At 37.7% G+C, this 27,171-nt stretch overlaps 1 protein-coding gene across 6 annotated transcripts in view; it reads left to right on the top strand.

Annotated features, from left to right (window-relative positions):
- septin9a (septin 9a) overlaps nucleotides 1-27,171 on the top strand; it is a 103,444-nt gene that overhangs the window by 60,690 nt on the left and 15,583 nt on the right. For 5 of the 6 annotated variants that reach the window (XR_010894632.1, XM_067382168.1, XM_067382170.1 and 2 more), the window contains 3 exons: nucleotides 20,094-20,300; nucleotides 26,677-26,805; nucleotides 26,952-27,033. Coding sequence is in view for 5 of the 6 variants with exons in the window: in XM_067382168.1 (XP_067238269.1) it covers nucleotides 20,094-20,300; nucleotides 26,677-26,805; nucleotides 26,952-27,033 (418 nt within the window). In the remaining variant the exon portion in view is untranslated. Of the gene's footprint in view, nucleotides 1-8,698; nucleotides 9,113-20,093; nucleotides 20,301-26,676; nucleotides 26,806-26,951; nucleotides 27,034-27,171 lie in introns of those variants that run through there. The other variant, XM_067382172.1, reaches the window with a different exon arrangement.

Raw genomic sequence — 27,171 nt, 5'->3', positions numbered from 1 at the left:
GTTTAAATCCCTCTTAAATCCCTTTAAATTAATTAAAAATGAAGATTATAATAAAGATAATAGAGAAAAACAAAAACATAAACGCAGGAATGTTCTGCACAAACACACATTCACTCTGGACACAGTAACCTGTTACTCTCATTTCTTTATCCTGTAGCTAAATGTAAGAAACGTATTACATTTTATTCAAATACATGCTGTTATTCCTTTACAGTTACCACTGTCATAAAATACTTAACATCCAACAACAGATGCTTCAGCAAAATTAATATTTTTTTTCACTGATTATTAATTTTAAGCCTCTCTAATGTGTCCCATCTGTTTGAAGGTGAAAATGAAAGTTTTGCACTGAGGAAACATATCAATCATTAAAAAGCACATGCATCTGTCAGAGCTCCTGACAGGGCAAGCCATGTTAAACATTACGCTAAAGCATTCGCTTGAAGCTTAAAATAAAGAATTCTCATGTTTTGGGCAGCTTGGATCATGTACCTGTCCTGCAGCAAGTCACTCTATTTCTTCCACTATGCATAGAAATGCGTTATTTAGGAGGAAGGTTTCCATGCAACTAATCAATAATGACAATCAGTGTCGATGATTTTCATTATCGATCATCATTGATTTTATCAATTTAATTGTTGCAGCCCTAAACCAATTTTACCTGATGGATTCCATAATTTTGACAAAACCTCAATGACGTGACCAGTGGCAGAACAGGAGTGTTTGAAGAAAAGCTTTAGTCAAAGGCATGAAAGAAACTCATAGGCTCAGTATGAAGTCTACAAGAGTCTCTTTCGTGTCACTGTCAGTATCTCTGGCTGTTGGCCCTGACTCTGCGGGGCCGTGGTGTGAAGGGTGCCTGCCACAACTGTGAGTGTGTGATTCGTGCAGCGCTTATCCTTTTACAAACCCCAGGCTTCCTCTTTCTCGACTTGGCCTTGCGGTTTTGACTGGGGATAAGCATGTACAGCTGTCACCCCTGCTCTTGTGTCAGGGTCAGAGACCCTCTGTGCCAGCTGTACCCCTCAACCCAATCCTCTCCACACCCAGGGCCAGATGGATAAGCTGGCACGGCTTGTGACAACAGCTTGTGAGCATATCATGTCTCTTGGCATCCAGCGGGAATAATGATATCTGTTCTTCTCTGTCTATCTGCATGTTGTTCAGGGGATAAACCCAGTCCCAGCAGTGCAGGCCAAGCTGTTGATCAGACAAATTAGCACTGGATCTGAGGATGGGGGTCATTGTGCAGTCAGAGGGATGAGGAGACAAGAGGCTGTAAAGTGATACTCTTGTTGTTTGTTGTGAAGCATGTTGAGTGCTTAGTCATCTGACATAGCTGTTTCTGCATACGTCACCAATAGATGTGTAGATAGATTTGTCTGTATTGTTACTGTTTTTTTTTTCTTTTACATTCAAGATATACAGTTGAGAATAAACATAACTGTTTATTTGCACTATACCATGCACTTGCACTACTGTCATTGAGACTTATTTGCACTACCATTTCTGACTACCATACCATATGTCATATATATGCCACATATGCCATTTTATATCTGCATTTTATCTTCTTTAACTTTATTAATATCATAAATATGTTTATTTGCACTACCGTTAAGCACAAGCACCATATACTGTCAGGAAGTGAATTTGCACGGTCACTCTGCGCATCGCCAGTAAAATCGCTTGGGTACGAACACAAAAAACATCTCGAAAAATGCTGGCGATAACCGCGTGCGATATTCGTCCCGGTGTGTACAGGCCTTAATACAGCGGCTATGGGAGTGACGGTAAAAATTACATCTTTCTCTCTTCTGACTGCTGTTATTAATCGCTCTCTGTTTTTTCCTCTTTTTGAAAATTGTGAAAACACTATTGTGGAGTTTTTCTTGTGCTATTTATTTCATTCACCGCTATAGAATTTTACCCTACTATGGTGACTTCTGCTTCTGAGAAACCCGGAAATGTGAAAAGGGTTGATTATTTTAATTTTATAGAAGGTAACTGATGATTGTCTGATATTAAAATTCTTAAATATAGGCCTCAAAACTGGTGTTATTGTTAACTAAAACTATTAAAAATCATTTTAAGTAATTGAAATAAAGCTGGAAAAAAAAAAAAAAAAAGAATATTATGAAATACTTTGGTTTGGTGCATTTTTTTCAGCTTATTCTGGCCAAGAACTGCCTATTTATACCACAATAGCCATCTGACTAAACCACAGTTTTTGTTTTTATGCGCCGTTTAGCTGCAGATGAATATAAAATCTGAAACTCTGCAATAAACTGTCATGGGAAAAAAGTGTTACTGTGCAAACACTACAGAAAACAGAAGAAATTGGCAGAAATGTATGTAAGCAGAGTTTCTCTGTCAAAAAATAATAAAAAATAAAAGTTAATTGTTTCACAGACAAATCATGGAAGCAAAATGTAAGCAGAAAACACAGTTCTGTTCTTTTGACATCTAGTTTACGTGCTAATGGGAGACAAAACATAAAAAAAAAAAAAAATCAAATATTTCAGTAACCTTGTGGTAAAAATCCAGATTTTTTTAACACGTTCACTGTAGCAGCCCATACTGTAATGCATATGAACTTCTTTCTCTGTACAACTTCTCCCAGCAGACCCAGTTATTTAATGCAGAGTGGCTTATGGTTATCGAAGACTGTTTGACTTTAGTAATAGCTCTATCTGTTTACTCTTGTGATTTAAGTAGGAAATCTAAATTAACCACTGGGACCCTGATGTTGTTAGTGAGTAATTGGTGCCAAATCATGATCTAATAATGATCTGATTCCATTTTTTTGTTTGTTTCATATTGACTGGTTTTAGTTTTAGTTGCAACAAAGATGCAAATGAATGATAATTATTTGAGCCGATGGATATAAATAAAGCTGGTTAATAATGTTCCAATGAGGCAAACTAGCAGCTCAAGAGTGATCATGTTTTAAAACTACAAATTAAAACCCAAAAAGCATGAGATTATCTCCGATAGTGAGACTGAACTTTCCAGATTGACATTTTTGTCACTGGCTAGAATTCAGCTAACTTTATATTGAAAGTTATATTAAAAGTTGTTTTGCCCATAACATAATGTCTGATGCTCTTTTGTATTACACACTCTCGCACAAGCACATAAACTGTGCACTTATGACCACTGTAAAAGTGAAGCCTTGAGACAAATGGTTTGCATTAGTCTCACAGAGGAATAAATCATCTCTTCTTTCTCAGCACTGGGGAACAAAGATGGCTTAGCTCCATTGTTTATCTGCTGTAAGACCTCCTAGCACGGGAACTAATGTCTCTTGCTCTCCCTTCCAGTTTCTTACTCTCCTTAGAACATCTGCATGCAGGGCTTTCCAGAAACTGAATATGGAATGCAGCCAGAGAAAGTCAGTAGATGCCGTTCATCTGACAGAAACATTGGAGATGAGTGCATGTTGAGCTTGAACTGTTATCATTGTATGGTGGGTGCATGTCAGCAAGATCTCCTGCTGGCCTATGTTGGAGGAGAGGAACAGATCTCTCAGGGTTCCTAAGAAAAGGGTGTCAGTAAAACTTTGGCATCTTTTAACTCAAAAACAGAGTAGGTTTCTTATTTAATTTTTGGGGAAATGCTCAACCAATTAAGCAAATGTCTGCTGTCCTAACCACATTGAGCTCATTATCTAGTATGCGGTCTCCTTTTAAACACAGACTTCACATGCACTTCAGAAGAAAAGCAGAAAGCAGGCCTCTTGGAAAAGTGCGGAGATGCAAAGAGTAAAGGATTTGCCCTCAGAGAACAGGAACGCTGGCTCTTGGAGTTGTTGTAAACCCAGCCAAACATTGGAAGGGTTTATTTTTGCTCCGTGTTAATAAAAACTGATGTTGAAACTCGAGCCCCCCCTCTGGTGCGTGAAAGAAGGGTAGTGGCTTATTGTCAAGAGCCATGGCCTGCAATTAATGACGCCCTACATCAGGGGTTGCCATTAGTGCTGCCTGTTCAGTTTCATGGTACATGTTTGGAGTGACTGCAATTATCTGGCATGTCTAATTCAATAATGTAAACAATATTATTAGTCTTACTCATTTTCCCTCGAAAATACAACTCTTATTTGCAACAGACTAGGTATGAAACACATATACAGCAATATTTCAGACATGGGTGAATTAAAAGTGGACAGATGGGCTTATTGATTAGGAGTTGTAATGTAATCCTTCCTATACTGATGATGTTTTCTGTAAAAGTTAAGGTGCAGTTTCTGTAAACTCTCTGTGAAGAATGATGTGAGATCTGTTTTTGATTTAGGGACACTGATCGCTCTTCGCAATTGAAAGCATGTGTTTTTTTTTGTTTTTTTTTGTTTGGATTGAGTCTAAACTGAAAAAGATTCAGTGGGGGCCAAAAGTCTGAGATCACTAGTGAAAATGCTTTTATTGTGCATTTTGCTATTTATTTATTACAAATTATATTATCGGTATTAAGATTTTACGCTTCATTGGAAGCAAGAAATTTGATTAATGGTCTCAATAGGGCAAAATGGTTAAATCAAATTAATTACAAATTGTTGGAAATATTTTTTTATTGTCATAATGAAATAAAGTTTTAGGATTGATTCATTAGTTATTATGACATAAATTGAATGAAATTACAAAAAAAAAACAAAAAAAAAAAATAAAATATATATATATATATATATATATATATATATATATATATATATAATATATATTATAAATTATATATATATATATATGGGTTGTGCTATCATATAAGCTGAGAATGCTCTGCATATCCAAGCCATTCGTGGACTCGCTGATTAATATTAACAGTATAAATTGCTATAATTTCCTTTGAGGTATACCATTAAGCTTACATGATATAATGTTGGTAATGCATATGCAACTGTCCGTCATATATTTATTTGCCAAACCACGGTAATTTTCTTCAAATCTGCCAGGGATCCGGGTATGCTTATCTTACAGCAGCTTTGGCGCCTATGCTCTGTTACATATCGTCATCACGGTTGTGCGTTCTCATTGGTATGCTGGTCTATTGAAGGATTTATAATGCTGCACATTGTATTGGATACAAAACTAACTAGACTAAATCAAATAAAAAAATCATAACTGAAACCATTTTCATAGCATTTTATTTTCGCCATAATGAAATTTATTTTTACAAAAAATTATATACTAAAATGTTAAAGACTGATTGTAAGCAGACCTACTGTAACTATCCGAGTTTGAAATTGATGGTCTTCATTTGTTAATACTACCAATTTGCATTATTTCAATGTCATTTTTTAAAAGAATACTTATATTTTTATTTATTTGTATTGAGTTTAATTAATTATTAATAGTTGTGTGTGTGTGTAATATAAATATATATATATTACATACAGAGAGAGAGAGAGAGATTATTTTGGATGTAGTATATCAGTTACAGTACATGGGAAATTTTCTAGAGGAAAAAAAACATCTCAACAAATGCTGTAAACTGCACATGGGAGTCAGTTGGTACCACTTTACTATAGTATTTAAGGTTAAAATTAACTTATTTATATACAAACACTTAAAGGGTTAGTTCACCCAAAAATGAAAATTCTGTCATTTATTACTCACCCTCATGTCGTTTCACACCCGTAAGACCTTCGTTAATCTTCGGAACACAAATTAAGATATTTTAGTTGAAATCTGATGGCTCAGTGAGGCCTCCATAGGGAGCAATGTCACTTCCTCTGTCAAGATCCATTAATGTACTAAAAACATATTTAAATCAGTTCATGTGAGTACTAGGGCTGGGTATCGTTCAAAAATGTTCGATACCGAGACGATACCGATACCTTGACTTCGATACCGATACCTAAACGATACCTTTTTCGGTACCAGTTTTATAAAATATGTTTAAACAAGATTACATAACCTCAAAAAAATCTTTGGTTTTATATTTTAACTTTGTTGACTTTTTTTCAGACTCAAAGACTCATCTCCTGAGCCACTGCGGGGAATAAAAAAAGCACAAACTAAAAAAATTTACCCAACACAATAAATCAGTGCAAATAGTTTTAATAAAGTTTAATTTTCAATGCAAAAATTAAGTATGTGAGGCTCTTTTTTAAATCACTCAGCAATTGTTCTTCAAAAAATTAATTATTATTAACAAGATCAAAGTGGAAGTAAGAGTGACGCAAGTTCATTGCGTCTTACCGTGAAATAAGAGTTCTGTGTCTTTATTAAAATCAACACATTAATGATTCATCTCTCATCCACCCGCAATTAATTTGAATGTTATTTTTTTTTTTTTATTACTTGGCCCGACCCGCAAATTATCCGCAGTATCAGGAGGACGCTGATACCTCTTTTTCAGCAGAATTGTTCGTGTTCTGGAGCCAGAGGCAGAGCCTGTGCTCGTGCAGGCGAACGAGCCTGTCATGAACCGGTCGCGTGTTTCCTTAGACTTGAGGGACGAACGCTGATGTAAAGCTGCTGTGTGTTGTACCTGTCCATAACTAGTCTAAAAAACATTGCGCGTTCCGCTGTTTCTGCAGGCAGTGCTACACTTTTGTTTTCTGTTAACAGTATCTGTAGTGAACAGCCGTTTCTCACCCGTCCATTCGGAGATAAACTGAAAACGAAACCGTTGATTCACTCGCCCTCTCGCACATAGGGTCTCTCTCGCGCGTATAGTTTTATATATTTAGATATAAATAACAATGTAGCGCAACGTTACTTGCTCCTCAACGAGACAGCGAAAGCATTTCTCCGCCCCTCTCCTCGGCTCCATTCTGAGGTACCGAAATTTGGTACCGAATGACAAGACACTTTTCGATACTCGGTAGTATCGAGGCAGTTCAATCGGTACCTAAAAAGTATCGAGTTCGGTACCCAGCCCTAGTGAGTACAGTGGCTCAATATTAATATTATAAAGCGGTGAGAATATTTTTGGTGCAGCAAAAATAACAAAATAACGACTTATTTAGTGATGGCCGATTTCAAAACACTGCTTCAGGAAGCTTCGGAGCATAATGAATCAGCATATGGAATCTGCTGTTCGGAGCGCCAAAGTCACGTGATTTCAGCAGTTTGGCGGTTTGACCCGCGATCTGAATCATGATTCGATACACTGATTCAATTTTCAATTATATATTTTTTTAAATATAAACATTTAAATCGTGGCTGTCATAACAGATTTATTCAAACATGCAGTAAATATTGAAGAACATTAAAAATTATAATGAATGTGTAACTGTGCATAGCTATATTTATCAGAATGTTGGTTTCTAGAGTTCATATTTCTAGCTGCCTAATGAGTTTATGGTCACAATGTTTTTGAGGTAAATGTGATGTTAGGTGACATTTACAAGCTGATTTATTGACGTCTTTCCGAGGTTGAAACACTGATTAAGCTATTACACGAGACATGATACGGATTTCGGTAAGTTGTACTGTATATTTTAACATACCTTCAGATGTTTATTCATGTTTATTTTGCGCTGTAACTGGTATTAAAGCGGAGTAGAGGATGTTTACATGCGCTCCGTGCTGCTGCTTTTTTAACTGAGGCGATGATTTTTAACTCCAACAATTGCGGTCTGTCAGCCGTATAATGCGTGTCAATGGGAACACAATCTATAAGACTCCAAATTAAACCCTGCGGCTCGTGCCGACACATTGATGTCCTACACAAACCGATTGTTTCGTGTCTTAGGACACATGTTTATTGACTCTTATAAATTGTTACCATTGACGCATTATAAGACCGACAGACGGCAACGGTTGGAGTTAAAAATCATCATTTGTGTTCTACTGAAGAAACAAAGTCACCTACATCTTGTATGCGCTGGGGGTAAGCAGATAAACATTTTCATTTTTGGGTCAACTATCCCTTTAAAGGTAAACTACGTCTGTGACCAGTGTGTACAAGCTTTATGACTTCTGAAAATAAGTTGTCTATTGAAAAGAAAAGCTGAACATCAGTTCACAAATAATATAAATTGCTTAAATTGTTACTGCCTTTAGTTATTATTTTGGAATAAATTTAGAAATGCTTAAAAACACTAAAAAGGAAAAGTTCGCTCCAGCTGCAAAACACCTTCGTACTACCATTGGTTTGTGACGATAACGAAATAGGAGGTGTGCGCTGAGGCTCCGCCTTCACTCGCGCAGAGCGCTTCTTTGACTCATTTCATGTGTTTGAGTTCTTTTGAGGAAAGATCTCCGCGGATGAAAACATGAACACACAGGATAGCCGCTTTATAGTACAAAATAGTTGTGCTTTGTTTGATACTATAAAGCTGCTTGATTTTAAGCAATCTATTGAATAAAGTGCTCTACAAATAAACGTGACTGGAGTGCTATTTAGCAGAGCTCGTGCTAACATACCCATGTTGTTATGATCAGACGCTTTTCTTATGCTTTCTATATAAATGCTTGCTGTTTTCTAATTTTTGTTGTGTTTATTTTGTTACTGAAAAGAAAGTGCACGGCACATATTTACATATTCATCTAACCGTCGCTCTCAGCAGTGTGGGCTGCGTCAGATGTTCGTTTACAGTATATCGCTGGTCATGCATTTCGAACTTCGTTTTACCCCTAAATGAAGAACGAAAAAGAACTTAGTTTGAAGTATATCGGGGCCTTAAATCAGGGTGTCTCAAAAGTCAAAACTTTTAGTAATTTATAATGCAACATAACATCCATTTTTCTGTTCAACCACTAGTCTGCTTCAGTTTCTCCCTAAATAGAGATCTCGCAAATTCTTCCAGTTGAAAGAACAAAAGGTAAAAGGTAATTCAGAGCTCATAAATCATTGGTGCAGGACAGTCCAAACTCTGAGCTTGCTCTGTTTTCTCTCAGTTCAGAACTGGGGAGGGATAGACAGCCAGCCAGCCTCTAAGCTTTGTGCGTGTGTGCTTTGTCAGGCAGATAGGCCTCCTGCTTTCTTTCTCTCTCTCTCTCTCTCTCTTTCCTCTGGCCATCTCTTTTCACTGAGTTCTCTGGTGTTGGAGAGGGGTGTGGTGAGTTAGTGTCACATGACACTATATGGGTGGAGTCAGAGAGAAGCCCAGAGACTCCAACTGAGGCTCACACTAGAGGTTTGAGCCTGAGCAGGGACGAGCAGGAGGGTAGGTCAACACACTTTCACTCTTTCTTCCTCTTGTTTTCCTTTTCCTTCACTCAATCTCTCCCATTCTGGTTGTCCATTGTTGTCTGCTTGCACTTTGCTTCTTTACAAGCATTAACTAACAATGTAGAATAGTTTAGTTCAGAGCAAGTTAGACTTTTGTGTATGTCGATGTATCTGTAAATACATGTCTGTATAAGTATGATTTTTCCATGTTCACAGCAGAGATTCGTCTGTTTTCCATGTTAGAGCTTCACGGATGTTTAAGCTGGAAAGTTGTGAGCAGGGAAGATTTATTAGGTCTCTTAAAGCATCTGTGAGTTTGCAGAGGGGGCGTGTTTGCCTGTTCCGCTCTCCTTTTTCATCCTTTACTCCCTGTCTGCACCTTCTCTCTTGGCCTTGTAATTAAAAGTGTGCAGGTTACAGGGTTGCATGAGACCCAGACACTCTAGTCCTGTGTAATTTCACCTCCTCAACGCCTCCTTTTCTAACTTTTCCTATAGGAATTTTTGAGGGTTTTATTTCAGCCTGAATAAAAATAAATTTTGCTTAAAGAAAGTGAAACCTATTTTAACCTAATTTTTTTGCACTATATTTATGATTGCATTATATTTCACATTAGTCATTATTTTATGATTTTTAAAAACATCTATATTAAAAGCATATTGTGTATATATATTCTCTTTTTAAGTTTTTTTGAAAATTCTTTTAAACACAAAAGAATTACAAAACACATTTACAGTGAAATGACTTTTTCATGAGATTCACCCTTTAGCTTTTGGCCTTCATTGATTATATTTTGAAATATAATATTGAATTGACAACAATGACTTTCCCAACGTGTCATTTTTGTGTCAGCCCACATCCTGCAGGGGACCAGGAAGAAAGCCATATAACTCTCTTCCTCTCTATCCTGGTCATGTCCATGTGATTATCCGTTTGTTCATATATAAGGGGAAAAAATAAAACCTTTTTCTCATCTGTTTCCTTCAGCCCATTTCAGTTGCTACCCATGAGACTTTCACAGACTTGTCACCGTTCTTTGAGCTGTTAAAAACACGAGAAGAGCTGTCTGTAGTAACAGCAATGCCGGCGTTTGATCCTGTTGTCAACAGGTTTGACATCCAGCCATTCAGCTTAGAAATGAAGTCACCAAAACTAAAAATGAATAGTTTAGGTATCATTATCATTATTAGCACAGTCTGTATGTCTCATTGTAGGTGGTATTTTACAGCATGTCAAAGACTATTAGATCTGTTGAAAGCCAGAGATGTTCACTCTGTACAAAGTAAAATCACTTCTTCTGTCTTTGCTACAGCACGTTTTGTTCCTAAGTTGGGAGAATCTCCTCATTTTGATGAGTCATTTAAAACTCCTCGCTGGCCTTTCTCTATTTATACAGTCAACATACTCTCCCAAACCCAGGGCAGCAGACCTCTGAGGGTTTCAGCCCACTTCCACTGAAAACTCCACAAGACTCTTTAGAAAGATTCTTGTGGGATGGAAATGTTTTCCATAATTGAGTTTGTTGGGATTTTTCATGGTGTGTATGCTTCTACTTTCTTGTATATGTCTACTAGCTCTGAACTCTTTGGTCTTTGGCAGTAATGGCTGCCCTAGACCTCTGATTCGTCCTTTCTGTGGTGAGGGTGAGCGTCGGCTTTATAGTGTCATAAACACCTGCCGGGCACATGAGGTTAACACTTATGCTTTCATATTTGAGGCACTGCTAGTGTCTGTCATCACACATGTATAACCGGTATTGCTTTGCAATGCAAAGTATTGCAGGGCATCTAGATTTAATGGATGGTAAGGAATGGAATTCATGCCTTCATAAACTATAATTAATTCTTTTTTTAAGACTCTTGGTAGGGCTGCACGATTAATCGCATGCTATTCTCACGCGCATTTCGTCAGTAAAGCCGGTTCCCTGATTACCGCTAAATCGCCATCACCTGCTTTCAAATGAAGCGGCATTTAATAGACAGAGCCGTAGATCACTGAAAAGCCACACAATATCGCGTTCATATCGCAGATGAATCGCCTGCGATAATGAACGCGATATTGCGTGGCTTGTCTGTGAACTACAGCTCTGTCTATTAAATGCCGCTCCATTTGAAAGCAGGTGATGGCGATTTAGCGGTAATCAGGGAACCGGCTTTACTGACGAAATGCGCGTGAGAATAGCATGCGATTAATCGTGCAGCCCTAACTCTTGGTCATTTTTGTTCCTGTGAACAATTGAAAACTGTTTACCATCATTATGAGTGTGAATTATTCAAATAGCTTTCAGGACAACTTTTAAATGTAGTAAACATTTTACTTTGTAGTAAAAGTAAACATTAATTTTTCATAGTAGCTTGCCTTTCCAGTCTGTTCATGTTCACGTTCAGTCTGTTCATGGTCACATTGGTCATGAGACCCATTTCAAGGATCAACAACTCAAATCAAGATGGTTTCTGAGCATATTTGGACAAAAATATGACTCATTTAAGCGCTCAACTATGTGAAGAGTGTTCATTTATCTCAGTACAGATAGTGTACAGGAATCTCAATTGAGCCTGATTTGAAGAACTGATACTGAATATAAAAGGCCTCTTTGCTGCTAGAATTTATGTTTGCCTGAGAGTTGAAGCATGCTGATGAAAAGCACCCACAATCACTTGCTTTCTATCTCTCATCTGATCTCTCATGTGATTTTCATTGATTTTCCGCATTGTAGAAGTGATGTCACCGTGCAGGGCCTTGATTCTAAGATGTTGTTTCTCTTCTGGTTGTCATCACCTTGAGTTCAGATCCATGAATCTTCCAAAGGTCATTCCGGTCGTTCCAAAGATACACCTTAACCTCTCTGGGCTACTGTTGGATCATTTGTTAAGAATGCCACTGCCATATTTCCAAAGGCCCTATCACTCCAGCTATGCTGTACAGGTGGCTCATATCTAGTTGGCTAGAGTAATTTGCCAATGACTTCATTTCAACTAAATGCTTGCTGGCAGAACATTTCCTCTTTGCGTATTTAATGTTTTGGCAGTCAGGAACATTTGCAGTATGTACTATAACAACATTAGGAGTTGGTGAGCTTGTTAGCCAAGACTCACATTTATTTTCATTTTAGTTTTCTCAAATGTAAAACTCAATGAGCGGAACGTTTTGGAATGTTTCCTCTTCCATATTGTTTTTCACACCATCCTTATCGCTCACTTACACTTCTGCTGTCCTTTGCCAGTTTGGGAGTATGATATCCCTCACTTCCAGACATTTTTCCATTGTGTGCATGACACCATCTGCTTTTACAACCCCAAGCATCGGAGGTCACCCTCTCCGGCCCAGCGCTGAACGAGCGGTCTTCACACCTACACAAACACTATGAGTCTGACACTCTGTGTTTGTGTAGAGTTAACATCATTTTCCCTTTTGCATTCGACCACTCTCTGCGGGGGGCCAGAAGTTTGCATATTCCCTCTCTCCTTTTGTCTTTCTCCCTCTCTTTCGTGTGTCGAGTTGTTGGTCTTCCTGGTCTGACCTTGCTAGAGTTGCTCCATAACTTTCTAAGTGGCTGGATCTTGCCTCTGGTTGTCTTTTGTAGTTTGCCGGAGCTTAATCATAATCTTATATAATTGTATGCATGTTCTCGCATAATGCATGTCCTCAGGCTTATTCTATGCCATATTTAGTATTTTTTTTTTCTGAAGTGATTTATTTCTGAGAAAGAAAGGTTATAGCAAAGTGATGGCTCCCCTGAGTAATGCCTGTATTTTCCCAATCTTTGAAATAGTAATGATACCTTTTGAGTGGATTTATCTTGTCTAGAAGACAAGATAAATTAGCCATATTCCATTTTTTTTCTTTGAATCATATGTTGGGGAATGGGTAAAGAGAAGAACAGACATATTGAAAGGGTTTTTGACCATTTTTCCAGTGCTCACAGGAAATGTCCTATCAGTTGAAGTTAAATTATCCCTTACATGTTATGTGTTTGCTATACAGCTCATGTCTGTCTGGTCATCTGGGGATCTTCTCCAGGAATTGAAAGATAATGTTCAGGTTAGCTGCTTGATTCTGACAAAAGATACAGGTGCAGTTGAGACTATGAAGGCTAGAGATGCACCATATATCAGTTGCTTAAGACACATTTCTTTCTTTATTTGGAATAAAATTTTGTAACGTATTTTTCTAAATATTCATTTTTCATAATATACATTTATAATGCAATGTCTGCATTCACATATGACATGAAATATTTATTTTTACAATTTTTTAAAATTTATTTTGACAAGTATAAATAGTGTAACATTTATTTAATATCGGTGTGTCCCTACTAAAGAGACTGTGTTAATCTTCTCAGTCTCAGTACATCTATTTTTATTAAATATAATCTGTTTGTCTCGATAGTTAGAGGCCAGCTCAAGATGGCATTCATTTGCGATGGCCCCAATCAGGAAGTTGCTAAATTTTGAAATGTGGTCTGACCTGAGCACCGTGGATTCCCCTTAGACTAGGATGAGACTGTTTATTCCTCCTTACACTCTTGAAAGTCCTCTGGGTCTACTTTGCAAGTGTCCCACCTCGGACATATTCTGTGATTTGCAACCTTTACCTCAGGCTGAGAGGAATAAATCAGTCGTTCAACCGGACTTCCTCTCTTCTTCCTCTTTTTACTGCAGAGTTGCTGGCATCTATTTACAAAGCTATTGAATGCTTGGAGACTTGGAGACAGCGCTAGATGAAAGATGTTTTTTGCTTGTAATTGAAAACAGAGAGTTGACTAATACCGTCCAACTCTTTAGTTTCGGATGGAAAGTTTTGTTTTTGTCCACTGAGACTGTGTCGTGGGGTCTTGTTGGATAGTTTTTAACTAACCACTGATATATGCAAAAGGCTAATTTAAAAAATAGCATGTAAAATGTACTAGAATTCTCACTGATGATGATGATAATAGCTGCTTGTATTGTTTGTAATGGCAGAAACTGTGATTTGGTTCTCATTACGTCAAAAATGTAAAATGTTTTTCTTATGATGGCTTGGAAACAGATTGGCTATTGGTATAGATCCCATGTTGGTTAAAAACAAGTCTCGGGGTTCCAACATTCCCCGATCCAGGAAACAGCTAATCATCAGCCGCAGGACTGTGTGTTCACCTCTCCTCTCACCCTTATGTTGTTTTTCTCTGCGGGTGTTTCAGTGTTCAGTTGGCCCGTCTAACTGTTATCTCCTCAGGCGTGGAGTCTGTTAGCGGTGGAGGCCCCCCAAACCTGTCAGTCGACACACTGTCTGTCACAGTGGTTCACTTAGTGATGACTCACAGGAATGAGGAAGAATTGCATTCATTTTCACTACAGCCTTTGATCCTGCTTTATTAAGATGCCTTTTTTAATGTCTTCATCTTCCTGTCATTTTTTCCTGCCCCATTACTTGTTTTCTGCTGTAAAACATGAAAGAAATCGTTTGGGTTTTTTATTTATTTATTTATTTCAGCCTATTACTCACAAGCTTTTATATGGCTTCAGTTAACTTATGTGTAAATTGTAATGTACAAGTCTTAAAGACTTGTTTGTTTGTTTTTTATTCTTTTATGATGCTTAAAAGTTACAGCTCCAATTTGTTCAGTTGAATTGTCTGGATTTGACATGAAGGTGACTGAATGACAAGATTGAGTAAAATGTTTCTTTAATTTATTGCAGACACTTTCATTTAAGAGAACCCTTAATGATAATACCCTTAATATATACTATAATTAATTATTTTTTTAAAGGGTTAGTTCACCCAAAAATGAAAATTCGACCACACCCGTTCCATTAATCTTCGTTAATCTTCGGAACACAAATTAAGATATTTTAGTTGAAATCCGATGGCTCAGTGAGGCCTACATAGGGAGCAATGACATTTCCTCTCTCAAGATCCATTAATGTACTAAAAAAATACAAAATAAGTCACCAAAAATATTCTTGTCACTTTATAATATTAATATTGAACCACTGTACTCGCATGAACTGATTTAAATATGTTTTTAATACCTTTATGGATCTTGAGAGAGGAAATGTCATTTCTGGCTATGGAGGCCTTACTGAGCCATTCCACTAAAATATCTTAATTTGTGTTCAGAAGATTAACAAAGGTTTTACGGGTGTGGAACGACATGAGGGTGAGTTATAAATTACAGAATTTACATTTTTGAGTGAACTAACCCTTTAAATTTAGGTTTATTTTGCAACCAAGTACTGAAGGTCAGTTTGTCTAATAAATTTCTGCCTGGACATAATCTACACAAGCAGGCTGTAATATTACATATTAGCCTTAATTTAAGATTTTTTCTTTTTCTTTTTTTTTTTGCTCTTTGATAATGGGACTTTAATGCCTTCCAGCTGTTTTGCTAATTTGGCAAGGTTGTAATGCTCGGGCTAATGGTACTGGAGATTTATGGGGTCACACCGATTGTGCGCAGGCACCTGTGTTCACAGCTCCTTTTACTGGCATAGATTTCCATTCTGTATTACAGGCCGTGGGGTCAGTTTACTTTCTTTTGAGTTGCACAATATCACTCAGGAAAGATGGTCTTGTATGAAGGGAAATCATAGATTCGTAGGTCAGCTTGTTTCTTCTGTTGTGACTCAGGGAGTTTAGATGTTTTAAATATGTTTCACAGTGATGGCTAATGGATTTATTCCATTATACCATGAAGCTGATCCAAGAACCGATGGGTACAAAAATGTGTCATAGGCAAACATTTCTACTAAACGCAGTTCTGAAGAAGTCATATGTATATAGTGTATTGCCAAGAAATCCGCTCTTGATAAACTCATCAAACTGGTATGACAAGTTCTTCTCTGAAACCCAATTCCTTTAAAAAGTAAGGGGGAAAGATTTTAAATTGCTTAACTTGTGTGTGTTTAGTGAAGTAAAATCCAATGTTTGTGTTTGATCAACCTTTGGGCAGTTTGTATATTCTTTCGTCAACACAGGTGGGCTTTTTAGTGACCTCCAGCTATTGTAAAGCACTCTCCTTGATTGAGGGTATTAAGATGCCGGACATTACTGTGAGCCAAAGAGGATCTCCTCCAAATTCCCCTAAAGGCAGCAAGTCAATGCTCTTTTTGTAGAACCACATGGGGGGACTTCCCATACTGACCTCAAACTGGAATGGTAGAATAAAACAAATTCTTAGCAGTCATTATGTGATTTTTTTTTTTTTTTTCTTTTGGTTAAAGCAATCATTTTAAATTCCATATAAGCAATACAACATCTAAGATCATGCTTCCTGGTTTGAGGTTTTATGAGCCAATGCGGTGCCAATTTCTCTGGCCCAGAACTGCCTTTTTCAACGGACGGCACCCTGTCAGTGGAAAAGGGCCCTCAGAAGTTTCATATGAACTAGTCTTGTGTATTTCAGACTGATGGCAGAAGGTCTGGACTCTATCACAGCTTTCATTGGTCAAGGACTGCCCAAGAGGATGTCTGGCTGACATGTAAAGCAGCCAGTCAGAGTTTTTGTTCCGCGTCATGTTCAGGAGCGTAAAAATGTAAGCCTATGATAACAGACCAGCATGCAGCTAATGAATTATTAATTTAAGAATGTTGTGCAAGTTTACTGCAACAATGCCACCACAAACTTCACATACTTTTGAAAATTCAGCGTTTAGTTTTCAGGTGGACTGTTTAGGAACGCGACACACGTCTTCCGAAAATCCTGTAGAATTCAACCAATCAGATGATGACTTCAAAACTCCCAAAGTGTTTCCCATTTTGTGTGACTTATACATCAGATGTTCAGCCAATGATTTGTGGGTGTGACATCTAAGGCTAAAGGCTAATTTATACTTCTCTTTTGGGTCTACACCGTAGGCTATGCATCGGTTTTCATTTATACTTCTGTATCCTTGTCTGCATCGATGTGCAATTACAAATGCAGGGAGAGGTTCTAGCAGACCAATCACAGCGCTTGTGGTCCATGTGGAATGTACGCATGATTATATTTTTGGAGAGGTGCACGTCAGGCTGAGCTGTAAGATACGCACACTGCACGCAGTTTCGATGCAGAAGTATAGACTATACATGGACATCTTCCAGCATCTACCTGGAACGATTTTTTTCTTTTTTCAAATGCTTGTTGTAGTGTATATTAGATCATTTCTTTTGTATCTGGAGTAGACATACATACTGTTCAGCTAACTGTTTGTCTTCTGTTTCCTTTGAGGTTGACTAAAGTCAGCATGGGCCATTTTGATGCTGCTTTGTATCACTTTAATCTCTGTTGACATTGGCAAAAAAGGGGGCTAGAGATGAGTTTTCAGCACACCTTCACGTCAGGCTCATTGTGAAGTCCACCACCATAGTGCTCTTTCCATCTCTGCGTTCATTAATTTGTATTTACCTAGGAGGGGGGTGTTGGGGCGGATACCTTGACCTGGCCAAATAGAAAGGAGAAGGGGGACACAAATGGTTTTAAATGAATTGAGGAAGTGGTCTGTTGGCCATTAGAGGTGGAGGCTTTCTGCGTCTCCTCACCGGCTGCAGTGTAACTGCAGTATAAACAGTGTGGTATGGAAATATGACTCTCTATTCAGACAGCCTTCTTCATAGGAAAAGTGTTGTTGCCGAATGCCTGCCATCTGTTCTCAGAATACTTAATCAGAGCAGAGAGAGATAACTCAGCTGTTTGAACACAGGTAAGAGTGAGAGTGTTGTTTAGAGGTGCATGGAGCTCCCTTTTCGCCTCTTTCCATGCACAAAGGGTGTTTTAGTTGTTCCTCCTGGCTTTATGGGTTTGTGTTTCCAGGCTACCGGACAAAGGAAGCTCAAGAGCACATTCCTGTTAGCATATTTGTACATTGATATATTTGACTAAAGATACTGGATAGAACTATTTATTGGTCTCATATCAGTTATTACCTGGTATTAGAGATTTTTATTTATCAGTGTCTTTTAATATTGGATATTTATTTGTATTTACGTATTTCCCATTTTTACATGTAAAAAAACATTTAAAAACACTAATAATTTAACAACGCTATTAAATATAAATTTTGACAAATCTGAAAGTGAACTTCTATTTTCCGTACTGTCATTTCTAATGCTATTTTTTATTTTAGAATTATCTATATTCATTCACACATTTCTTTAGGTATTATTTATTTATTTAAACATTTATTTTAAAAGACAAAAAAGCCTAGGATTTTAAAATCTATTGGGAAGAATGGTAATATATGTCCATCTAAATTTTATTTAATAATTATTTATATTTAATTGTTTATGTAGACAAAAAAGTACAGAATTTCAAAACCTGTCCATCAATATCATTGAATCGTATTAATACGCGTACTTTATGTAATATGTAACTTGAGTAGTTGGTTGTCTATTCTCTGTGTTGAAAGAGAAGAGCATCCATCTCTTACATCACCCCATCACAGTCAAGAAGAGACATAAGACTGAACAAGTGAGTAGTAAGAGATGTTTGTCATCCTCTGAACTGTGAACACATTCTAAACGCATCGGTTACTTTTCAAAACAAGTTTCTGTGCTGCCTGTTGCCCTAGCGTACCTGTAATGTAATGTAACATTGGAGAGTCTCTAGGGAAGAGCGGGTCTTTTGTGAAGCGAGGAATCCAGTGGCTGTGGGTTTGTTGGCTCGACGCCCTGACAGGGTGGAGAGGAGCCGACAGGCTTTCTGAATAACTGTACTGAGCCCTGAGAAGCTGCCAGTGGATCAGGTTACCGACTTGAAGAATTTTTAACTGCTTTGTCTTCTGGAAGGACTCACTGATCCATGGGGCTCGCTATGGGGCCGTAGGCTTTGTGATGGGGCCCGCTGAAGAGGTGCACTCTGGGGCTCCATTTACATTTGTTAAAGTTTTGTTGCACATTCTGCTTAAAAGAAAAGTTATACAAATGTCTTGTGTTGTTGCTTTCACTACTAGCATTGTGTTTTGATCACTGCATGAGTATCTGATCACCGAATATGGGAGTTTCTCACACAAAGGAATTGGTTTCTGCCTTTTTATCGTGAAAGATTCTGGTGGGAGTTTTGTTTTACACAACAGGTATTTCTTATCTAAATCTTGTCAATTCTCTTGGGGTTTTGTCCCATATTAAATAATTTTGGTGTATGGGGGGAATGATTGAAATGAATGAAATGATTTTGTTTTAAATTGTATGTATTGAAACATTACCTAGATTAGCAACTGTCATTGTGGTGCCCTTTCACCTGGAATTGACATGCATTTCTTATCCAGATAGTATCTAGATTTTTTATTATTTTTTTTAACAACTTCATGTGTCTGCAGCATGATTGGATGGAGATCTGATCATTCTTGTCACAGGTTGTGTTAACTGAAATGACATGTCTGTCATTTACCAAACTTTAAAAACATAGAAAGAATGCATTCTAAATTCTTTCTGCCATTTCCTTTCGTTACAACTCCTCAGGCATTCCAAGTGATTTCTCACATTTTGTGATGTGATTTATCAGCGCAACCTTATTACATATTCCTTGCATAGTTGAATGCATTTGCATTTACATCTTCATGTTGTAAATGTTGTCAAAATATGTCCCAAATCAAATGTGGTTTCAACGATCTGATCATAATCTATACACAATGTGCCTTGGCTTCTGTTGTAGTCTAGTGAGATTCCAACCTGATCCAATCACTGAGGGGTCATACTCTAAATAATGTCCGTAGATATGTGGAGAGAGGCTCTTTCACATGATGGATGCAATGGAAGATAGATAAGAACATTTTTGGCCCAATAATAAGCCTCAAATAAATGGATATTTAAATAAATCATGAAATAAAAATGTGCTTGCTGGCTGCAGGCTGGAGATGAGTTCCCTGTTTATTATGTCTATAGTCGAGTAGAAGGACATTCTCTCTAAGAGTATCTGTTTCTGATTCAGCTTATCAAATACCTTGTAGTATGAATGCTGTTGACTGCTGCAGACCTCATGATAAACGGCTCCTCATTGTATCTCCTCTTCATGTCCTCAGGGTCAGAGGTCATTTCCAGCTACAGCAGCAGTAGCAGCAGCAGCAGTAGCAGCATCATGGCAGAGTCTGTTATATCAGAGATGCCCCCAGCCATGTGCTTGGAGAAACCCAGCGTGGACTTCAGCTACGTGGGCATCGATGCCATCCTGGAGCAGATGAGGAGGAAGGCCATGAAACAGGGCTTTGAGCTCAACATCATGGTAGTGGGTGAGTCAATATTTCAAGTGTTGATCTAGAAGATATTAGTCATTTAAGTTAAATAGTTGGACTGTTATGTGATGCTGGAGCAGTAGGCATTTAATTTTTCCTCATAACTCAAAAGCTTTAATTCAGACATTTTAAAGTCTAACATTTTGTGTGTTTTTTTTCCCCCAACATTGGTAATTTTAATAATAGCTTTGCTATTAAAAGAGCTCTGTAATTTAGGCATTTGGTGAGACTGTTTTTAAAAATAAATAAGTGAAAGTGCCATAAATTCTAATTGTAGGGAGAAGCATTTAATTACTTCAACCTTTAATAAAACAAGCCTCTGGTAATCAACGCTTCAATTTTCCATAACACTTCCAACCACACACCTACACAAAGCAAATACTTGCAGGCTTTCATAAGCAATGCTCAGTTAAATGCCACAAGTCAGACTGTGTGTTATTCCATGTGCATTTTTATGTGCATTCTTACATGTTAGTGTGTTTTTTGCCTGTGTGCGCTTGTTCATGTTTTTTTTCCTCATGGATCATGAGGCCTGTGCTATTGCAGGGTATCAACATTTGTGTTTTAGTCCGTTAGATGCAGTGTTAATGTTAATGAGCTTAATTAGGTTTACATCTGCTGAAGTGAAAGAATAACACCTACTGTAATTAAACTGACACTTGTGAACTGACATTCACTGATCACTCACTGATCACATGATCGTTCTTCTAGTGCATGTAGGCCTGGTTTCACGGATGTTTAGGTTAAGCCAGGATTAGGTCTTAATTCAATTAGGACATTCAAGTAGCTTTTATAAACGTGCCCTAGAAAAAAACATTATTGGTGTGCATCTTGAGACAAAACAATGCTAAGATATGTCAGTGCAAGTTGCTTTCAATTAAAGGGGTCCTATTATGCTTTTTCACTTTTTCAACTTTAGTTAATGTGTAATGTTGCTGTTTGAGCATGAAAAAGATCTGCAAGGTTACAAAGTTCAAAGTCCACTCCAAAGGGAGATATTTCATTTAACAGAATCAACTTTCCAAGAACTACAACGAACAACACATTTTCCCCAGGATTTGTGAAGTCACAATGTTGCTCATTTAAATAATCCCACCCACAGAATATGCAAAAAAGCTTCCTAAACCTAAGAGAGTACAATGCAGACTTCACACAAAAGCTTCTCCTGAAATGGAGCAGTTCCCTCTTTGTCAGGACAATCTGTAGTTTGTGGATCACAACTTGTGAGTATGTCTTATTATTTGTAGTTGCGTTTTCTATTAATAGTTCCAATTATAAGTTTTATGTTGTTGCTATGATGTAAACAAAGGGCAAAGCTTTGTCTCCGCTCGCCTGCTAGCCTAGATTAGTGTTGATATACTGATATTCAGTTTACTGTAGCTTTTGTAAGCTCTCGCTTTTTAAATGGCTGTTGACCGCCCCTTAGGAAAATTAACTATGGTTTTGTGATCGATTTACTGTTTGTATTACCATAGTTTCCTGAAAAATATCATGATTAAATGGTGTACAACAACGTATCTTAAATGTATACAAAATTACAAAAGAAAAATACTACTCTGAAACGTCCTGTGAAATCCATGCTCGCAAAGTCCGTGAATGAAATCTGTTCTGCACAATCCTCTTGTTTGTGACATTTCCTGAACACGAGCTAAGCAGTGCCAATCACAACACACTGGGCCAGCTAACCAATCAAAGCACATTTCATATTTCGGAAGGACGGGCTGGCGAGAGAGGTGCTGCAATAATGTAAAATAAGTGAAAAATAATGTTTTTTGAGGAATCAAGCAAGAAAGCATATTCTAGTACACCCCAAAAACAAAATCAAGACTTTGTAAAAGGGCATAATAGGACCCCTTTAAAACAGTTCAAACATACTCTGGGACTAGGCTTAAGCCATGTCTGTGTAACTGGGGGTTAATGTGTAATTTGTTGCTAGTTTATGTTCAGAGAAATGGTAATAGTCAACAATACATGACAGGCCACATACTTTAGGAGACTGAAATATTTTTCACTTTGAGATGATGGCTTGATGTGGTGCACTTATTATTATTGATCAGATCGTGACAAACAGTAATGCAGTTCATCAGGACGTGCTACCAGCATTATATTAGGTTAAGTGTAGAGTTTAGGTTAGAGTTGGTGTTCAGTATTTATTTCAGTGTTGAGTAGGCAGGTTTGCTCTTAACTGGTTTGGGGAAAAAATTAATGCATATGACACTAGCATATATGAAAATCTTCAAATTTCTTCAAGAAACTGAAAAATGCTTACCTGTGCAGAAGTTGCCGCCACTGTATTAATAGTTGCCAGGGTGTTGCTATGCTGTTTTTGAGGTGCCCTGAGTGTTTTTAGAACATTGCTACAATGTTGCTCTGTTGTTCAGGGTGATTGCTGCAGTGTTTCTATTTGAGCAAAGTTAGAACAGCCCAACGCCAAGTGTCTTACTTTTATACTTTAGTCCCTAGATTAGTCTGTGACTGTGTGATTATTTTCACCCTTATTTATCATTCATCAAATCAGTCAATTCAAGTTGAACAAACCCTTAAATCCAAGTATGATGAGCTATGATAGTGATCTTTGGATTACAAGCGCAACTAATTAGCAATAAGCCACAAGAGGCCACAAGATTTTTGCAGTGTCTGCACTCTGCAGCAATAAGAACCAACGTTCAATAAATATTACATTTATTAAAGTTCCTTTGGCATGAAAATTTCACTTTATAAGATTTTTTAACATTAATATGAGTTCCCCTAGCCTGCTTATGGTGGCTAGAAAAGGTGATGTGTGTAAACCGAGCCCTGGGTATTTTGCTTCGCATTTGAAAAAATGAAAGCTCAGACGGCCCAATCTGCAATCTTCCCTATATGTCATCATATGGGGAAAGGTTACCTCCCCTTCCTCTGCTTTGCCCGCCCATGAGAAAATGAGCTACTACAGTGTGAGGCGAGTGCAATATTTTTTTTTTTTCCTCAAGAGACATCATGCCTTGTAAACGAGTGAATCATGGCAGTTGCTCAATGTTTGGATGTACAAATGAACACCAAAGTATTTTTTATTTTTTTTTTAGTTCCTTCATCCGAGCCTATGAAGAAATAGTGGGTTAATTTTATTTTCTCTGGTAAGAACTTCCCAAAGTTTTGTATGTCTGCGCCACACATTTCACCGATGACTGTTTCCTCAGTGTGGGCCAATACAGCCCAGTTACTGTCGCTAATGTAAAGGTGGATAGCATCAACTATGTGTGTGAATAGACACACTGTAACGTGAGTGTTGTACATTTCTTTGTTGTTTGGATAACCGTTCTGCTGTTATGGCCCACACGATATCCACATTTCCAGATTGCAGAGCTTGATGTAATTGTAATAAAGAAAGATTGTAAAAAAATTTAAGATTTATGAAATATAAAATATGTAAACAAATAAATGATGTTGGCATGGTAGCACATTTTTCACAACGGCACCTATCAAAAAAGGTAGATGTAACAGCATACATAAATCAACTAAAGTACCGTATCCAGACACAATATTTTAAACCAACCATTCGAAGAAGTCCTGCTGTAGCCGCTGAGTTGCAACTTCTTCATCCGTTGCTTCTCCATCTGGATCAGATTCTGGGTCAAACTGAAATGCTTGAACGACTGCGTGTCTATGAGCCATTGCAATACATCCACTGTCAACATTAGCGCATGGTACCGTGGCTGCAAGCTGGTTAAGGCCACACCCACCCTCCACCTTGCCCCGCCTCTCTCCTACTCATTAGCATTTAAAGCTACAGACCCAGAAACGGCACGTCCTGAGGAAAGCTCATTGTGGGACTGGCTCGCAGTGGCTGAAATTCTGCACCAAGGCTGAAATTCGGGAAAGAGACTTCAGATACAGTAATAGGGACCACTTGGGCCTATATAAAAGCATCCAAAAAAACAGCATGTCATGGGACCTTTAATGTTCACAATAAACAATTCTTGTGCCTGGTAGTGCAGTTCATTAACCTAACTGTAAATTGCTTATGGCTGGCAAGCAAAATAGCAACTTATAAAATCATGCATGCATGCTTATTGGTTATTTTCAGGAACTGTGTCTTCAAATGTGGCTCATCCAATAATATTTTAGAGCCAAAACTATGCTGTTGTTTTGCTTTTGATCACAGAGCAAAAATGAAGCTGCTGAAGTCTTAAAGTTTGCATATGAAAATGGATTGATAACTTGAGATAGGTGAAGTCTGAAATGAGGAAATAAGAATGTAAATTAGGGAAAGATGTGTATTGAGTAATGTGTTTAGGGCATCACCCAGTGGTATTTTTCTGTTTCAGCATTAGCATCCCAGAAGACACAGTTCCTCTTATTAAACTTCTGATGATTTATATTGTGTTTACAAGAGGAAATAATTATGAGCTCTGTTGAAGACAGCAAAATGAACCTGTATTTGCGCAAGTCTGCAGCTGATTTCTCACATGTGGCTTTTTGGGTCAATGTGGCCAAACCTGCTGTTGACTTAACCCAGTCAGAGCGGAGAAAGCCAACCCTTGGGATCAGCATTCCCATTCCCAGCTGCAGCCCGTTTGTTCTGACTCCTGTCTCTCATTCCATCACATTTTCCTGAAGAAAGTGTCAGAAAGCTACCTTTTGTAGGCAGTATACTGGAGTAGGAAAGCACATCTGAATCCAATGTCAGCAGTGGGATTGGATGACAGGGTGTTTGAAGAAAGAAAATTAGCAGCCCTGCTCCTTGCAGAAAGGAACAGGCCCTCATTAGTACAGTGTGATGAACCCAAGGCTGACGGATGTGAGCTAGCGGAGGGTAAAGAAAACCACAGCTAAACACAAGCTCTTGTTAGCAAGAGCCAAAGGAATGATAGTTTCATTTAAACCACAGGACAGCCTGAGTGGAAGCATCACTTGTGATCTGTGAAATCTGTGATCTGTGAATGAATAAGACCTACCTTCAATAACTTCCTTGGAAGTTTTCATGTTTTATTTTTACATTGATTTATTAAATTTTTTTACTTTTATGATGAAATAATAATGCACTGCAAAAGCAATTACATATTTAAATTAATTTCCTCTTTTCTGCATTTCACCTTTGCTCTAGCTTGTGTACTAATATCGAAATAATAATAATATTTAAAATTATAATTATAATATTTTAAACTTGGCATCATTTACTATGAATGATTGACTCTTATGACACATTTCTTGTGTTGTTCCTTGTTTGTACATCTCTCTGAATGTAAACATCTGTTAAATGAATAAATATGTTAAAACATTGTTTCATTCGTCACGTCAAATTTAGAAATTGGTCAAAATTGATTGCAGTTATAAAACAGAAAATAATTGAATGCATTAGTATTCACACCCTTTCTAGTCAGTGTAGACATCTAACCATAAATTCTCATTTGCAGTTGGTTTTTAAGCCATTATTATGTAGCTTTTGTGCTGATGTGCAAGCAGCTTCTTTCATCCCCACAGAATGATACTGCCACCACCACACTTCACAGTGAGGACGGTGTGTTTGTGATGATTGACAGCATTTGGCTTCTTCTAAATGGGGTGTTTGGTCTGACAGCCAAAAAATGGCTCAATTTTGGTCTCATGAAACCATAGAAGCTTCTTCCAGCTGGCTGCAGAGTCTCCCACATGCCTTCTGGCACACTGTAGCGGAGATGCCATGTGACATTTTTGAACAGTGGCTTTCTCTTCACCACCCTTCCATAAAGCTATGAAGCTGTTTCAGTCACTGAAGCTGAACTCTTGAGTCTCATTGGTCTCTGTTCTACTCTAGAAAGATTTACAGTTGTACCCTGCTATTTCTGTGTCTTAATGATTGATTTAATGATGTACTCGAATGGATATACAACTGGATTTGCCAATTGTAATTTTAATCTTATTTTAGATAATTTTGTATAGATTTATTTACACTTTAACATTAAAGAGAAGTAATTAGTCTGGCGTTTGGTGCCATTTTAAAATCATTTAAGTGTATGTTCAGTCTGAGTTCTCTTGCAATCATTGTAAGCCTGATATAGAGTAGACAACTTTTGAAATCTGATGAGATTTTAAAATACTAGGCATTATACACATGTCAACTTTGTAAATGGTTACAGAGGGAAAAAAACTGGGCATCCCACACTACCAGACTTTCAAGTTATTCTTAACACAACAAACTCATGAAGAATGGAAAAAACTTCTCAGATGGAATGGAATCACACTACGGGAAAATCTTTAAACTATGACTGCCCAAAATCTGCAGATTGGCCCTGACTTTTGGCAACTAGCATTGTCTTGTCCAGACTGCAAATGAATCTGGGCAAAATTATTGTAGTTAATTGCAGCCTTTAGTCAATGTGTTGGTAATGTGGATTGTTCTACATGTATACAGGTCAGAGTGGTTTAGGGAAGTCCACACTGATGAACACGCTCTTCAAGTCTAAAGTGAGCCGTAAGTCTTTCCTGGGCACGGCTGAGGAAAAGATCCCTAAAACCATCGAGATCAAATCCATCAGTCATGGTAAGGCTGCACAGCTGTATTTTCAATTTTCTATGATTGTCCATTTGTGTGTCATTCATCCATTTATGCATGGCCATTCACCCATTATGATCTTGATTTCAAAGCATGTTGTCTGCCAGTGAATGCAATAAAATATTTAATTTCAGATATTGAGGAGAAAGGAGTTCGAATGAAGCTGACAGTCATAGACACACCAGGGTTTGGCGACCAGATCAATAACGAGAATTGGTAAAGACCGTTTGTTTGTTTGTTTTTTGACCTCCAGTTTTAATATGCTTTAAAATGCACTCAGTTCGGTCAGGATCTCTTCTGTGAATTATAAATGACAGTCTAGTGTTGGCGGTATAGTTTTGTTCTGGGCATGCT

The sequence above is a fragment of the Chanodichthys erythropterus genome, chromosome 3 (assembly GCF_024489055.1).
Source record: "Chanodichthys erythropterus isolate Z2021 chromosome 3, ASM2448905v1, whole genome shotgun sequence".
NCBI classification, from domain to species: Eukaryota; Metazoa; Chordata; class Actinopteri; order Cypriniformes; family Xenocyprididae; genus Chanodichthys; species Chanodichthys erythropterus.
Note: the sequence above shows the minus strand (reverse complement) of the source record. Positions and strands in the feature narration are given on the sequence as shown.